Source organism: Ranitomeya imitator, chromosome 3 (assembly GCF_032444005.1).
Source record: "Ranitomeya imitator isolate aRanImi1 chromosome 3, aRanImi1.pri, whole genome shotgun sequence".
Taxonomy (NCBI): Eukaryota; Metazoa; Chordata; class Amphibia; order Anura; family Dendrobatidae; genus Ranitomeya; species Ranitomeya imitator.
In genome coordinates, this window is record NC_091284.1 from 51,064,667 (window position 1) to 51,082,666 (window position 18,000).

The 18,000-nt window shown below is 42.1% G+C and overlaps 1 protein-coding gene across 4 annotated transcripts in view; it reads left to right on the top strand.

The window, feature by feature from the left end:
- APP (amyloid beta precursor protein) overlaps positions 1-18,000 on the top strand; it is a 318,149-nt gene that overhangs the window by 287,605 nt on the left and 12,544 nt on the right. For 2 of the 4 annotated variants that reach the window (XM_069760868.1, XM_069760871.1), the window contains 3 exons: positions 3,799-3,898; positions 9,593-9,811; positions 11,056-11,109. In XM_069760868.1, the coding sequence (XP_069616969.1) occupies positions 3,799-3,898; positions 9,593-9,811; positions 11,056-11,109 (373 nt within the window). The remainder of the gene's footprint in view (positions 1-3,798; positions 3,899-9,592; positions 9,812-11,055; positions 11,110-18,000) is intronic. The other 2 variants (XM_069760867.1, XM_069760870.1) reach the window with 1 other exon arrangement.

Here is an 18,000-nt window from a genome sequence, read left to right on the forward strand (position 1 = left end):
AGTGGAGGCTACACGAGATCTGTGAGTCCCCTACGCGCGTTTCGATAGAATTCTTCTACTATATATAGTAGATAACGCAGGATCCACCATTCACAATAGGTGATGTCACAGCTCACCTCCTCCTCCTGTACAATGACTGATAACACCTCTATATACAGTAGATAACACAGGATCCACCATCCACAATAGGTGATATCACAGCTCACCTCCTCCTCTTGTACAATGACTGATGACACCTCTATATACAGTAGATAACACAGGATCCACCATTAACAATAGGTGATGTCACAGCTCACCTCCTCCTCCTGTACAATGACTGATGACACCTCTATATACAGTAGATAACACAGGATCCACCATTCACAATAGGTGATGTCACAGCTCACCTCCTCCTCCTGTACAATGACTGATGACACCTCTATATACAGTAGATAACACAGGATCCACCATTCACAATAGGTGATGTCACAGCTCACCTCCTCCTCCTGTACAATGACTGATGACACCTCTATATACAGTAGATAACACAGGATCCACCATTAACAATAGGTGATGTCACAGCTCACCTCCTCCTCCTGTACAATGACTGATGACACCTCTATATACAGTAGATAACACAGGATCCACCATTCACAATAGGTGATGTCACAGCTCACCTCCTCCTCCTGTACAATGACTGATGACACCTCTATATACAGTAGATAACACAGAATCCACCATTCACAATAGGTGATGTCACAGCTCACCTCCTCCTCCTGTACAATGACTGATGACACCTCTATATACAATAGATAACACAGGATCCACCATTCACAATAGGTGATATCACAGCTAACCTCCTCCTCCTGTACAATGACTGATAACACCTCTATATACAATACATAACACAGGATCCACCATTCACAATAGGTTACATAGTTACATAGTTATTAAGGTTGAAGGAAGACTATATGTCCATCTAGTTCAACCCATAGCCTAACCTAACATGCCCTAACATGTTGATCCAGAGGAAGGCAAAAAAAACCCATGTGCAAAGAGTAAGCTCCACATTGGGGAAAAAAAATTCCTTCCCGACTCCACATACGGCAATCAGACTAGTTCCCTGGATCAACGCCCTATCAAGGAATCTAGTGTATATACCCTGTAACATTATACTTTTCCAGAAAGGTATCCAGTCCCCTCTTAAATTTAAGTAATGAATCACTCATTACAACATCACACGGCAGAGAGTTCCATAGTCTCACTGCTCTTACAGTAAAGAATCCGTGTCTGTTATTATGCTTAAACCTTTTTTCCTCCAACCGCAGAGGATGCCCCCTTGTCCCTGTTTCAGGTCTATGATTAAAAAGATCATCAGAAAGGTCTTTGTACTGTCCCCTCATATATTTATACATTAAAATGAGATCACCCCTTAGTCTTCGTTTTTCCAAACTAAATAGCCCCAAGTGTAATAACCTATCTTGGTATTGCAGACCCCCCAGTCCTCTAATAACCTTGGTCGCTCTTCTCTGCACCCGCTCCAGTTCAGCTGTGTCTTTCTTATACACCGGAGACCAGAACTGTGCACAGTATTCTAAGTGTGGTCGAACTAGTGACTTGTATAGAGGTAAAATTATGTTCTCCTCATGAGCATCTATGCCTCTTTTAATGCATCCCATTAATTTATTTGCCTTTGTAGCAGCTGCCCGACACTGGCCACTGAATTTAAGTTTGTCATCCACCCATACACCCAGGTCTTTTTCATTGACGGTTTTGCCCAGAGTTTTAGAATTAAGCACATAATTATACATCTTATTACTTCTACCCAAGTGCATGACCTTACATTTATCCCCATTAAAGCTCATTTGCCATTTATCAGCCCAAGCTTCTAGTTTACATAAATCATCCTGTAATATAAAATTGTCCTCCTCTGTATTGATTACCCTGCAGAGTTTAGTGTCATCTGCAAATATTGAAATTCTACTCTGAATGCCCCCTACAAGGTCATTAATAAATATGTTAAAAAGAAGAGGGCCCAATACTGACCCCTGTGGTACCCCACTGCTAACCGCTACCCAGTCCGAGTGTGCTCCATTAATAACCACCCTTTGTTTCCTATCCCTGAGCCAGCTCTCAACCCACTTGCACATATTTTCCCCTATCCCCATTATTCTCATTTTATGTATCAACCTTTTGTGTGGCACCGTATCAAAAGCTTTTGAAAAGTCCATATACACTACATCCACTGGGTTCCCTTGGTCCAATCCGGAACTTACCTCTTCATAGAAACTGATCAAATTAGTCTGACATGAACGGTCCCTAGTAAACCCGTGCTGATACTGGGTCATGAGGTTATTCCTCTTCAGATACTCCAGTATAGCGTCCCTTAGAATGCCCTCCAGGATTTTACCCACAGTAGAGGTTAAGCTTACTGGCCTATAGTTTCCGAGTTCAGTTTTTGTTCCCTTTTTGAATATTGGCACCACATTTGCTATACGCCAGTCCTGTGGCACAGACCCTGATATTATGGAGTCTTTAAAGATTAAAAATAATGGTCTATCAATGACTGTACTTAATTCCTGCAGTACTCGAGGGTGTATCCCATCCGGGCCCGGAGATTTGTCAATTTTAGTGATTTTTAGACGCCGCCGCACTTCCTGCTGGGTTAAGCAGGTGACATTTAATTGGGAATTTTTATCACTAGACATTTTGTCTGCCATGGGATTTTCTTGTGTAAATACTGATGAAAAAAAGTCATTTAGCATATTGGCTTTTTCCTCATCCTCATCCACCATCTCACCCAGACTATTTTTAAGGGGGCCAACACTATCATTTTTTAGTTTCTTACTATTTATGTAGTTAAAGAATATTTTAGGATTATTTTTACTCTCTCTGGCAATGAGTCTCTCTGTCTCAATCTTTGCTGCCTTGATTTGCTTTTTACAGAATTTATTTAATTTTCTGTATTTATTTAATGCCTCCTCACTACCTACTTCCTTTAATTCTCTAAATGCTTTCTTTTTGTCCCTTATTGCGCCCCTTACAGCTCTATTTAGCCATATTGGTTTCCTCCTATTCCTAGTATGTTTATTCCCATACGGTATATACTGTGCACAGGTCCTATCCAGGATGCTAATAAACGTATCCCATTTTCTCTGTGTATTTTTGTGTCTCAGGATATGTTGTCACAGCTCACCTCCTCCTCCTGTACAATGACTGATAACACCTCTATATACAGTAGATAACACAGGATCCACCATCCACAATAGGTGATGTCACAGCTCACCTCCTCCTCCTGTACAATGACTGATAACACCTCTATATACAGTAGATAACACAGGATCCACCATCCACAATAGGTGATGTCACAGCTCACCTCCTCCTCCTGTACAATGACTGATGACACCTCTATATACAGTAGATAACACAGGATCCACCATTCACAATAGGTGATATCACAGCTAACCTCCTCCTCCTGTACAATGACTGATAACACCTCTATATACAATAGATAACACAGGATCCACCATTCACAATAGGTGATGTCACAGCTCACCTCCTCCTCCTGTACAATGATTGATAACACCTCTATATACAGTAGATAACACAGGATCCACCATCCACAATAGGTGATGTCACAGCTCACCTCCCCCTCCTGTACAATGACCTCTGCACAAATCAGAGATCATTCTCACTGCACTCTTGTAATTTGTGAACGGCAGATTTGCTCTCCAGATGTGAGGTCAGTAGCTCAGACATAATAGTAAATGGAAATACTATAAAATATGTAACAAACCTTTGCGTGTGTGACCTCTGTAGGTGATGACCCACCTCCGCGTGATTAATGAGCGGATGAACCAGAGCTTCTCCCTCCTGTACAAAGTACCAGCTGTGGCCGAGGAGATCCAGGATGAAGTTGGTAAGCAAATTTCGCCGTTTTCATGATTTTTATCCCGATGTCTGAAAGCTTTTATATTACTTTTATGGTGCTGATTAAGAATATGACTTTGGTTTTACCAGATTAGATCTAGTTTCTGAGATATTTAATAGTTAATTCATTTCAGCAGAATTCTGGCTTGAAAAAATCCCTTTTATGGCATTGTAAGCTATGAATTGAAACACAAAATAATTATGCGAGATATTTCTTTACCTTTTTTTGACACTTACTGTCAAAAGACCAAAATCTATTGCATTTATTGTCACACACAAGTCACATTGGAGGAATGCATTATTTTCATGGATTAATTATCTCAAAAACTAAAACAAGTTCAGTAAAAGTAAAGGGATTTTTTAATCCAGCACCCTCAAAATACCCTGAAACCATTCAAAAAACCTTGGCACCTTTAAAACAAAAAACAGGTGATTTTGTTTGCAAAGCAGCTGTGCGCGCGCGATCACCACCGGGTGTTCAGCGACATGACAGCTGACACCCAGCACTCACACCCAGGAGTGGTGCACGCACCGCCCCGTCAGTTTAACTCTCTATCGATCGCAGCATTTTGGAAGGCAGCGATAGGAGGTGCCCCCTCTCCCCTACAGTCGGCGTCATCGCGAGGGGCCGATCGTTGCCATGGAGACCTGGGGGTGACAAGTTTCCTTTAAGAGGTGCACCAGAAGTGATGTGAAGTGCGCCTCTCCAGTGGCTCCTTCGTTCATGGATATCATATAACTTATTATGGCTCCTGGCATTGGCCAAGTACCCAATGTGTAAAATCGTAGGGTGTTTTCTTATTGGCATCTAAACACACATGTATATATAAAAAAGGACTTTTATATCCCAGTGTCCCAGATTTGCACACTGTTGATGGCATGCCAATGCTACTGACGTGCCAACCCTACTTGTGCATTGGAAAGTGACAAGTTTGCTGTTTTTCAACCCAGAATGCTATTTGCATATAACCTATGAATGAAGTAAGGACACTGCGTTATCCTCCAGACATTCAATCAAAGTAAATAATGGATAATGGCCTTGCAGTGTTGACTGAATGCACCTATCTTATATTTGACAAGACTGTAATTATTTGCATGCATTTAGCAAACGTTGCACTCTTCGGGCTTCTTTCAAATTTGTTTCTTTTGAAAAAATAAGAGGCCTCCTGGAGCTGAGATCTGACATCCTGACAACTTAAAATTTAGTATCCACCAGCTGCACAGCAATTGGAGGGTTCCTAGTTGACATCACATCTTTGCTTTGAAGTCTGTCAAACCAACGCCCTTAACGTAATGAGAAGGGTTCTCCAATGAAAAGAAGATATCACTTATCCACAGAACAGATGATATCTTTTTTGATTGGAGGGGTTCTGACTACTGGCATCCGCACTGATCTACACGTTTTTATCCCCATCGGTGCTCTTTTATTCCCAATAGAATGTAGATGCCGGGCGAATGCCCAGTCGCCGCTCCCTTCATTCTCCATGGAGCTGCCGGAAAAAGCAGGGCTCATCCGCCTCATAGAGAGCGAATCTAGTTGCAGTTGGGCATGCACACTGGTGCTCCCTTCTAACAGGTTTGGAACCTCTCCAATCAATAAGTTATCACCTATCCACAGGACAAATAACAGCAGAACGATGGAAGTGCGGGGTGTCGAACAACCACCAATCTGATATTGATGACCTATCCATTGGATTGGTCATAAATGTGGTATGACCAGACAAACCCTTAACCTGGACAGCTCAAAAAATGGATCCGTTGATTGTGAACCCTCCCTCCTTTTTACCAAATCCAACACCCAGGCCCTAACTGAGGTTTAGATGCACATCTGAAACCATTGCGTCTCTCTGTTGCCTAATTCACAACCAAATATGAGGATTTTTGATACCACAAAATCTATTTCTCGTAACCTTCATATGGGGACACTGAAACCATATCATATATTATATATATTAGAAAAAAAGTCAGCTGTTTCCCAAAAGCATATACCTAGCTAGTCATCACCGAGCTATTCAGTTAGTGCATACGCATTAGAAGTAGCAAAACCAAGACCACCTTCCCCCCCCCCCCCCCCCCCAAACGAAAGGGCGCAGTGTCACCCAATAAAGGCTACAGGAAGCAGATTTTACAGTGAGCACCAAAAATTCTAATTTTTCTTTCTCGTTGGTGGACAAAGCATTTATGGGACATTCCATAGCAGTCCCAGGGGTGGGAGAACTGATACCGGTATCATGAAAGAAGAATAGCAATCCCTCAGGTTACCACCTGAGCAACTGCCGGTTGCAGTCCCCTTTGACTAAAACTTTCATTCATTGACACAGTAGTAAGAGCTCAGTGGCCCTAAGGAATAGAAGATCCACCATATGGAGCTGTATGACACAGGAGGCTTCTAACACACTTGAAATGTGAGTCATGCCCTGGCAGCGGCGCCTTAGCTTAGCCCGATCTTCCACATTGGCAGATCGAAACCAATGAACAGTGGAAGCCCCAGAGGCGGCCCAACATCTGCAAGAGCAAACTGGGATATCCAACAAGCCATCTGAGCGACTCTGTGAGAGACAGGAGAGCTTCACAGTTTTGACTACATCAGATTAAGTAAGAACCTCTCAGGAAAATGAGAAGTGAACTACCTACAGGAAGGAGAACAATCTCCCCATTAAGGTGGGAGGTGGAGAACATGCTAGGTAGAAAGGGTGACGAATGCAAGACCACTCTATCCCAAAAAATGAGAAAGACTGGTGAAAGCCATCGCTAGGAGCTTTGCCTGATGGAAGAGATCGCTAATAGTGATGAGCGAATATACTCGTTGCTCGGGTTTTCCAGAGCACACTCGGGTGACCTCGGAGTATTTGTTAGTGCTCGGAGATATAGTTTTCATCGCCTCCGCTGAATGATTTACAGCTATTAGCCAGCTTGATTACATGTGGAGATTCCCTAGCAACCAGGCAACCTCCACATGTACTCACCCTGGCTAGTAGCTGTAAATCATTCAGCTGAGGCGACGAAAACTCTGAACACTAACAAATACTCGGAGGTCACCTGAGTGTGCTCAGGAAAACCCGAGCAACGAGTATATTCGCTCATCACTAAGAAGAAGAAATCATTGGGTGTTGGCTGGGCAGGTGCAGGATCTTGTGGAGGAGCTGAGGTTTTTTCCCAAGATTTTATTCTTGGTGTCAGCCTCCAAGTGGCGGCATATTAACCATGGTTCCTGTGCCCTCTCAATGAAGCGCCTGAGAAAATAAAGTTTATAACTAAAATTGGACGTGCCCATGTTCTTTATAGTTTAGGGTGAGCCTGTGGTAGACCTCCAGTGAGTGAAATGTTATTGTGGCACCCAAGGAAGGAATCTCCATGCTCCTGACTTTAAGTCAATGGATAATATTCTCAGAATATTTGCATCTTTGTATAAATATGTTCTAGAGAATTGTTCTTTTACTACAGCAACATAATTTTCCTTGTCAGGTAATGTTCTACATTGCCCAAGAGCTCAGGGCCAAGGAGTTTTATGTAGAACTAGTCAATTGACCCCGTCCTTCATATTTGTAACATTTTTCCCCTCCGGCTCCTGTACACGACGTTATTTACTTTTTATTACATATCTTCGTGTAATATCATGGGCATTTTGTGGCTGCAGAGCCTTCACTATACATCTTGTGTCATTTACTTGTGTACATTTAGATGTGATTAGGCCTCACGCTGGTTTTCCCGACCTGTGTTCTTTATTAGAGTTTCATGACTCATTACAAGCTTCTGTGTCTGCTGAGTCTCCGTGGGGTTTCCTGCTGGAAAAAAATTCATTTACCAGTGCAAATCTGTACTCGCAGCATCTCTGCAGCTCTCATTAATGTACACCGAATCCAGGAAAATTAGCTATTGAGCTTTCTCAGAAATAAGTGACAATAGTATCTTCGTTTTGGTCTTAAAGGATATGGATGCTGTCGAAAAAAGAAATGTTATCGTGAAAATTTTGCACCGTTTGACGTCTACAGATTTTTTTTATTTCTTGCACATTGCTGGTTATGCATAACTAAGAATCCTTCAGTGACCCCCGTTCTGATGGGGAATTTGTATCTTTAGTAATCAGTCTTTTTGTAAACTCATTCATATTGATTTATGACCACATCAAAGTCACAAATCACATGAGAGGTGCTCAGAAAATGTTAACCTGTGATTGAAGGTCTCTTTCCAGAGTAGATAGGGAAAGACATATCAAGTCATCTTCTCCAACTGGCATGGCGCAGTGCCAGACTAGTCTCATGTTCGGCTATGGTGCCTGGCGGGTTCCTCAAAGTGTATATTCTCTGAAATGCCTGGAACATTCCTGAGAATAACATACCTGACTGCAATTCTTGCTGACAGTGGTTTGGGCAGTGTGAATCGCTTGTTAGTTTCAATTTAAAGATGTTTATCCATCCTAGATATTTATGGTGTACGTATGCACTGGATTTGCCATAACGTCTAGTAGATGGGGTTTCCTCCGAAAACCTCTCCTGTTGACAAAATAAGGGTTGCCTTGACTCTCATGCCTCCTGGAGATGTGGTGACATTTCATCTACCCATGTGTGCGGCTCTTTATTTTAGTCTTTGAGAGTTATGGGAATAACTACTACAGCCTTTGAACTAATGTAGTTGTACATATGCACAGCCATCTCTCTTATTATCCTTCTTCTGATTGTAGTTAGAGAAAAATAAATTATTTAATGATTCAAAAGTGAAGACCAATATGGCTGTACTTCTTATCGTCAGTTTTTCAAAAATAGCCTCCAAAATCAGCTGAAAACTTCTAATGACCAAAGGCAAAAGTAACGTAACGCAGTAGCCAGAATTTAGCAAATAACTTCTAATTCAGGGATGTCAAACTCAAACATACAAGGGCCAAAATTAAAAACTTGGACAAAGTCGCGGGTCAACGTTAATATTTATTTTAAAAAATGGGTACTATTGAGAAACTTTTTCCTTATCAAATATGGAAACAAACTTAAGGGGGCTGTCCACAAACAAAGTACATTTTAATTAATAAATATTAAGACTGACGACATGACCGGAACATTGGGTATTTCCTCATGGGCAGGGGCGTACATAGAAATCATGGGGTCCCATAGCAGAAATTCTAATTGCGCCTTGTCCCCCTAAACCCCACATCCAAAAAAAAGTTTTAATGATCAGTTGGGGTCACAAAACAGCATATCTCAAAACTTTGCCGCCTTTTATTGCCCGCAAACACAGAAGGATACCCCCACAGTACTTTCCAAACATACGTTGTGATGACCCAACTGCTACCCCCCTTTAGCTTCCCTGGCAAACTATGGGGACCCCAATACAATCTGATCCTCAGACAGCCCTCTACACCGTATAATGGGCCAACATAGTCCTCCATACAGTATAATGGGCTCTGCATAGTCCTCCTTACAGAATAATGGCCCCACATAGTCCTCCATACAGTATAATGGGCTCCGCATAGTCCTCCTTACAGAATAATGGCCCCACATAGTCCACCATACAGAATAATGGCCCCACATAGTCCTCCTTACAGAATAATGGCCCCACATAGTCCACCATACAGAATAATGGCCCCACATAATCCTCCATATGTGTTGCAGGCCAAATATAATCTCCCTGTGGAGTTTGACATGTATGTTCTAATTTATCTAATATGTGGTCAATTTCATATATTGTCTAGACGAGTTGTTCCAAAAGGAGCAGAACTACTCCGATGATGTGTTGTCCAACATGATCAGCGAGCCCAGAATCAGCTACGGCAACGATGCCCTTATGCCCTCTCTAACGGAGACTAAGACCACAGTGGAGCTTCTCCCTGTGGATGGCGAGTACAATGTTGATCTTAAGCCTTGGCATCCATTTGGTGTGGATCCAGTCCCTGCAAACACTGAGAATGAAGGTAAGAGTACCATTTTGGACAGGCTCGTTATATATGATACATCTGCATGTCTTTAGATATCTCTGCATGCCCCCTATGTTTTCTGCTGTTGTGCTACTTGTGTCCTGCATGGTTGACAATTTGTAACCCTTAAGGTGACCATAGACATAAGTTATTGTTTGGCAGTCAGTTCTACCTCTGACTGTTGAGACTTTAGGATATGAGGCTGCAGGACAACTCATGCGATGATTATCACCGTGGAATTTGTCATGTGCAAATCCAGTCCGATACATTTTTTTTTTTTAACCAATGGCCGATCGGAGAACCTTTGGGCATAAACCAGACCATAACCTACTTATTCTGGTCAAAGTGTAAAAGTTTTTGCAGTTGCAATCATCTCTTGAAATACTAAATGAGGGACTGCATAATACAATAACCTGCATATAAGTTTTGTAGCAGCCTAGGAAGTTATCAATCATGACTTTGTCGTCCCACAATTTTTAATTGCGTGTTTAAAGGCTTTGCATCTTCTTTAACATGACTTATCAAAAATATTAGTGTAATTGGTTTTTATTATGAAATTTTAATTGTTTTGGAACTTCAGCTTACATGTATCGCAATACAGTGCAAGCTGCGTGATATCTTCAGTGACTGCACCAATATTCATTCCCTGTCAGCTCAGTCTGAACCTTCTACAATCATCTCCTTAATGCTATATTCTCATTTGATGTCAGCAGATTTAAAGACCGGAGGTCGGCCAATTGTCGCGATACGCACTGAACAGCATCAAGCTGCTTACAATGTATTGAAATACATTGCAAAAATAAAAGTTAACATTTTTTTTAATGAAAATCCATCAAATAATTTTTCTTTTTTGTTTTGTGGGTGGAATGTCGCTTATACGCTGGGCAGCGTTTGGAGATAGATTGTTTTTTTTTAAAAACATGCACATGAGTTTAGAAAAACAAACAAACTCGTGTTGGTCTTTTTCTTTCCTATGCCGGGATCCCCACCGATCACATGTCAGAATATCAGCATAGATGCTTCCCTTACATGATGTGAGGATATACAGCAGAGCCTCCTCGTACGTTGTTCCTCCTGTCCTACCCGTCTGGCACATTAACCCTAGTTCCATTTTTACCACTCTATATATTTCCCCTGTGTCTCCTTCCCATTCAGTAAATGATGTATTGTTATTTTTATTTGCTTTTCCTATTCTTTTATTTTATTTTTTATATATATATTCCTTTGCTGCACGTTCCCAGTTGAACCAGTTGATGCTCGCCCTGCCGCAGATAGAGGACTCACTACACGACCAGGTATATAACGCTTTGCTTTTCACCTTCCATCCTTACCACGGTTTTCGCTTGACTGCTTGCGATTCATTTTTTTGTATCAGATATATGTGTTTTTCTGTCATTTTTAAGAATCACTTTCTGCATGAACTTGCCCCTGACTTTCTAATCTTGCACTTGCTCGACCATATGTGATAACATCTCTTAGCAATGTTATTTACTTGATGTATGCATTACCTTCATTCCCATGATTCATGATATGTATGTTCTGTATTATCCATGTTTTTCTCCATACTGCTGCCCACATTTTTAAAGAGAACCTATCACCAAGTCAGAATTGGCCAGTGTTTGCTCTTATTTTGTTCTTGCTGCTCTCCTCAGTAATCCGTTTTGGGGTTGTTGCCATGCGGTTCCAGAGATATGCGTCTTTTAATTTAGTGTTAATTTTGGGGTCTTTATAAAGAGGATGTGGCTCGGAGTAATTATGCAGTCAGCTGAAAGACACGCCTCTGAGGATCCTGAGTCACATCCCATATAAATTAGCCGTAAGTAATAAGGTCCATATGCCTAGAACTGTCTTTTTTTTTTTTTTTTAAAAAGCGCAATACTGAGGGGAGCAGCGGGAATAAAATAAGCAATAACTGGCCGCTATCCTTTTTAATGGTGTTGTCTAGGATTGGAAAAAAGGGTCTGTTTTAATAAACTGTGACACACTTTTATCCATAGATTGTCTTCTATTGCAGCTTTTCTTTATTTACCTAGCCCATTTTTCTAATCGTAGCTGATAATTTATTTATTTTTTTTCAAAAACAATCCTATCAAGGGAATAAAGAAAAGAAAGAATATTTCTCCGTAGCATCCCTATTTCAGAGCTCCCCGATTTCCACTCGGCCAATGACAGGCTGCCACGATGACCACCTTCAGCTTGTGATTGGCTGAGCAGCATTTCCTGTGTGACGCATTGGCCAACCCCCTTTAAGACTACTTCCTTTACATAGCTAATTCACTTTGACAGGTCTTCTTCCTATTTCCCTTTGCCCTTTAATATCTCTAATTTATAGTCCCTCCTACGTCAAGGACCCTGATGTTAGATCCTAGATAACGAAGGGACACTTATCATTAGGTGTCTTCTCTTCTCCAAATGTCTTTCCTTTCCTGTGCCTCTGCTTCAAATATGGGGGAGGTCAGGTCTCAAAATGGATTGATCCTAGACAGACTGACCCACCTGAGATCCGTTGGGACAGCTTCACCTGCCTCTCCATCGCTGTTCTTCTGGTTGTCCCATCAATGTTCTCCTACCTGTCCCACCTCGTCAAGGCTTCCATGATTTCCTTCATCTTCCCTAGTGTGAAGACTTGACCAAGTGCCACATGTTCATATTTGTATAGTCGCGCTTCTTCCAATGGTTTTATTAACTCAAAAAAATCAAAGGCCTGGAGGATTACCCTAAAAATGTGTATTTCTGATAATCCATGTCCAGATGTTCCCCTCATTATCCAATGACATTGGTGGTACTAGACGGTCATCAATCTCGGGATCGCATGCTGTAGGGTTTTATTCGTCGTTACAATTCCCAGCCTCTGTGAACATTTTTTTATTTTGTGAGAGACTCACAGTATAAAGGTGCTTTCTTATGAAGCTGTCATCATGGCTAATGTCTCACTGTATTCAGCTATCAGGAGAAAACCTGATTATTGAAAGCACTTTCTGATGTGCCCACCCTCTCCGGGGTATTGCTGCCTACAATAAAGCTGCATTTATGCGGAAGAAAAGCCTGCTTTCTGACAGCGGTAATAGTTTACAGGAAGCGGTATATTGCTTTTATACTTTCCTCTTCCATTTTCTTTCAGTGTGGTTTTTTTGGTAAATGGTTTTTGTGTATAGAGTGATTTTAATGTGGCGCAATGTTTGAAAATTACAATTTCAGTTTGGATATGAAAGATATTTTCCCTTTATTTTCTAATATTTGTAGAAATACGTCTTTTTTTTATAATGTAAATGATTTTTTATATAATTAACACTTATACTTTGAGATGCTTTCACTTTTTTACCTTTTATTATTTTTTTTTTTGTAAGAGTGCAATGTAAACTACTCAACAAATCCATACTAAAGTCTCTGAAACATAAGATAAAAGTCATCAAACCCAACAATGTCAGCGGGACCAGAAGATCATCTGATGGAGGCCTCTTGGCTCTTCCCCAGCAGATGATGTCTAGGGTGGTTGGCATTTTAATCGACCAAGATAAGCCGCTGCCAGTTGTGTCTGGCATCGACTTTCTTTTCTCTAGCCATTGAAAATGCTCGGCCAAGTTGAGAGGTCACGTGACACCTTGTGCCAAAATTAAGGTATAAGTTTCTAATAGGTGGCTAAAAATGCTATGTGACAAACCACATGAGCCACTGTGATAAATCCGACACGTTTTTTAGACTATCCCAGTCTAAATTTCCACTTTGTAAAAGTTAAACTGTATTAATAAATTGACCCCACTGTTTTTTTTTTTACTTATGATAGAAGTAAATAATTACATTAAAAAAAAAAACATCAACTTTCAAAGTTAATGAAATAACTGTTGTCTTCTGTCCTAGTCTACACAGCAAAGCTAAACGCTGAGCTGCAGAAAGATGGAAATGGGCAGCCTATTGTGTGTGATCAGGGATCAGTTTGGGAAATGTGACTATATAAATGACTATTTAGTCACATAAAAAAAGTAAAGAAAAATGTGTCTTGTTGGAACGTGCAAAAATACATTATCTACCGTACTTTTATCACCATACGTTTTTGATGTAGAAGTGTTAGGCTGGTAGAATAGGCATCTGCTCGTGTTGTTAATGATGCAGCCCAAACAGAGTACAATGAATGAACCCCCCACACTGTTCCAGCATATGCAGGGCTTGTCTATCTGAGCCTGCCAAATTCATGCTTCATTTCCCCGGGAAAATGGCGTGATAATTGATTTGTGTTGACAACGAATGCTCTTAAACTCAGGAAGAAAGCACTTTACATTATGATAGCCGCCCAATATCTGTGCAGTCAGTTTTCTGAGTGACCTCTTACCTTCAACTGACCGGCTGGAGACGCCACATGGTTTATGGCCGTATTGTGATATTGGAAATTAGAGATACACGTATATATTGCGGAAATGATTGGCAGACACCATTGTTGACTTATATAGAAGCCATGAGTAGTAGAAGCCAGAGTAATAGATATTTCCGGCCCTATTAAATTTTCTACTGGTCTAAACCTCCCTTTCACTTCTAGACGGGTGAATGATGTGCTAACTTCCAAATAATATTGGATTCTTGCTTCATCATGCAATATTATGGAGGATTAGTTGATAAATGTATGATCATTGGGGCCTGACTGCTGAGAACGCCATGATCATTTAGGTTGGTATTCTCAAATATCAAACTTAAGAATAGATAGGGGATAATTTCCCAATTTCTGAGTGTCCGACCACCGCGACCCCCAACGATCCTGAGAACTAGGGTTCTGAACAGCCCCATGTGAATGGGAGCTGTGGTTGATCACACTCACTACCACTCCATTCTTATGGGAGTCCCGAAGATCATCCGAGTGTGGTCCCATCAAGTATGAATGGAGTGGCAATACACATTGGCCCAGCGGTGGGACCCCAGCGATCTGGAGGTTTTCCTCTTTCCCACGGATAGGGGATAACTTTAGAATACACCTCTAATGTAGAAGAAAGCCTTAATGAGGACAAGGCAGCTGATATTGCTCTGTCACTCTGGTTGAATTACCGTATAAACGCCGACTGGTTGCTTTAGGCAGGATTCAGACTGTGTTTGCTACTACAATCAGTGACTCCATCAGTGATTCGGGTTTATGCACTGACAGGGCCAATGACTATAACATGTGTGTTCTGTTGTGCATCATTTTTGGGCCTCTATATGCTTAGTTGAGGTGGGCAGTAAATTGTATTTACATGAACATTAAGCAATTAAAAAACATATATATATATATATATATATATATATATACAATCTAAATGACCAGAACTTGAGCTTGTAATAAGACACACACACATATATTAAAAAATATTCAGGGATTGCCTGCCATGCACGGTAATGCTGTTAACTTGTTGGCTACTGGAATTAGGTGTGGTAAATCTGAATTTTTTTTTTTTTTAATAAAAGCCCATTTGTTGTAAGTGGATTTACACAGGTCTCTTTTAGCCTGGTTTTAATAAATTAATCATTTTTTAAAATGATGTAGGATTCCCCTTATTTTTGATAACCAGATAAGGTAAAGCAGACATCTGTGGGCTTAAATTATCAGGCTAGGAGGGTACCTGGTTATTGGGCCCGTCTCAGTCTCAAAATAAAAGCCTGCAGCCACCCCACAATTGGCTCATTACATTAGGTGCGCCAATTCTGATGCTTTGCCCGCCTTTTCCCGAATGCCCTGGTGCAGGGACAATTAAGGTAATAGTAGTTGGGGTTGATGTCAGCTGTAATTTGTCAAAAATCACATCTGCCATCTCACATGTGCCAATTTTGGTGCAGCTGCAGGCTGGTATTTTTAGGCTGTGACTGGCCCCATCACCAGGGACTTTCCCTGCCTGATAATATAAGCCTTCAGCTGTCTGCTTTACCTTAGCTGGTTATCAAAGATAGGAGGGCCCCCACTTTTTTATCATTTATTTTGTTAATCCATTTACAGTAAACTACACACGCATGTTACTAATTATATATATCATAGATATTAACCCCTTCCTGACCTTTGATGCCACGTAGGCGTCATGAAAGTCGGTGCCAATCCAACCTGTGACGCCTATGTGGCGTCTTGGAAAGATCGCGTCCCTGCAGATCCGGTGAAAGGGTTAACTCCAATTTCACCCGATCTGCAGGGACAGGGGGAGTGGTAGTTTAGCCCTGATTGGCAATTTCACTTTCAACAGCCAATCAGAGCGATTTGTAATATTTCACCTATTATAACGGGTGAAATATTACAATCCAGCCATGGCCGATGCTGCAATATCATCGGCCATGGCTGGAAACACTGATGTGCCCCCTCCACCCCACCGATCGCCCCCCCCCCCCCAAGCCACCGATCTGTCCTGCACACTGTCCCGCTCCCCTCCGTCCTGTGCTCCGCTCCCCCCGTGCTCTTGTCCGCTCCCCCCGTGCTCTTGTCCGCTCCCCCCGTGCTCTTGTCCGCTCCCCCCGTGCTCTTGTCCGCTCCCCCGTGCTCCAATCCAACCCCCCGTGCACGGATCCAACCCCCCCGTGCTCCGATCCACCCCCCCGTGCTCCGATCCACCCCCCATGCTCCGATCAACCCCCCCAGTGCTCCGATCCACCCCCCCGTGCTCCGATCCACCCCCCCGTGCTACCCCCTCCCCCCCCATCATACTTACCGATCCTCCCGGGGTCCGTCCGTCTTCTCCATGGGCGCCGCCATCTTCCAAAATGCCGGCCAGCAGATTCGTTCCAAAGTGCATTTTGATCACTGAGATATAACCTATCACAGTGATCAAAATAAAAAAAATAGTAAATGACCCACCCCCCTTTGTCACCCCCATAGATAGGGACAATAATAAAATAAAGATTTGTTGTTTTTTTCCACTAAGGTTGGGGTTAGAACTAGGGTTAGGGGTAGGGATAGGGTTAGGGTTAGGGTTTCGATATGTGCACATGTATTCTGGTCCTCTACGGATTTTTCCGCAGCGGATTTGATAAATCCGCAGCGCTAAACCGCTGTGGATTTATCGCGGATTTACCGCGGTTTTTCTGCGCATTTCACTGCGGTTTTACAACTGCGGTTTTCTATTGGAGCAGTTGTAAAACCGCTGCGGAATCCGCAGAAAAAAGTGACATGCTGCGGAATGTAAACCGCTGCGTTTCCGTGCAGTTTTTCCGCAGCATGTGTACAGCGATTGTTGTTTCCCATAGATTTACATTGAACTGTAAACTCATGGGAAACTGCTGCAGATCCACAGCGTTTTCCGCAGTGTGTGCACATACCTTTAGAATTAGGCTATGTGCACACGGTGCGGATTCGCAGCAGTGTTCCATCAGGTTTACAGTACCATGTAAACCTATGGAAAACCAAATCCGCTGTGCCCATGGTGCAGAAAATACCGTGCGGAAACGCTGCGTTGTATTTTCCTCAGCATGTCAATTCTTTGTGCGGATTCCGCAGCGTTTTACACCTGTTCCTCAATAGGAATCCACGGGTGAAATCACACCACAACACAAAAAACACTGGAAATCCGCAGTAAATTCGCAGGTAAAACGCAGTGCCTTTTACCCGCGGATTTTTCAAAAATGGTGCGGAAAAATCTCACACGAATCCGCAACGTGGGCACATAGCCTTAGGGTTAGGGTTGGAATTAGGGTTGTGGTTATGGTTGTGATTAGGGTTATGGCTACAGTTGGGATTAGGGTTAGGGGTGTGTTGGGGTTAGGGTTGTAATTAGGGTTATGGCTACAGTTGGGATTAGGGTTAGGGGTGTGTTGGGGTTAGTGTTGGAGGTAGAATTGAGGGGTTTCCACTGTTTAGGCACATCAGAGGTCTCCAAACGCAACATGGCGCCACCATTGATTCCAGCCAATCTTGTATTCAAAAAGTCAAATGGTGCTCCCTCACTTCCGAACCCAGACGTATGCCCAAACAGTGGTTTACCCCCACATATGGTGTATCAGTGTACTCAGGACAAACTGCGCAACAATTACTGGGGTCCAATTTCTCCTGTTACCCTTGTGAAAATAAAAAATTTCTTGCTAAAAAAATCATTTTTCTTTCCTCAAAAATGATGTTTATTTTCACGGCTCTGCGTTGTAAACGTCTGTGAAGCACTTGGGGGTTCAATGTTCTCAATACATATCTAGATAAGTTCCTTGGGGGGTCTAGTTTCCATAATGGGGTCACTTGTGGGTAGTTTCTACTGTTT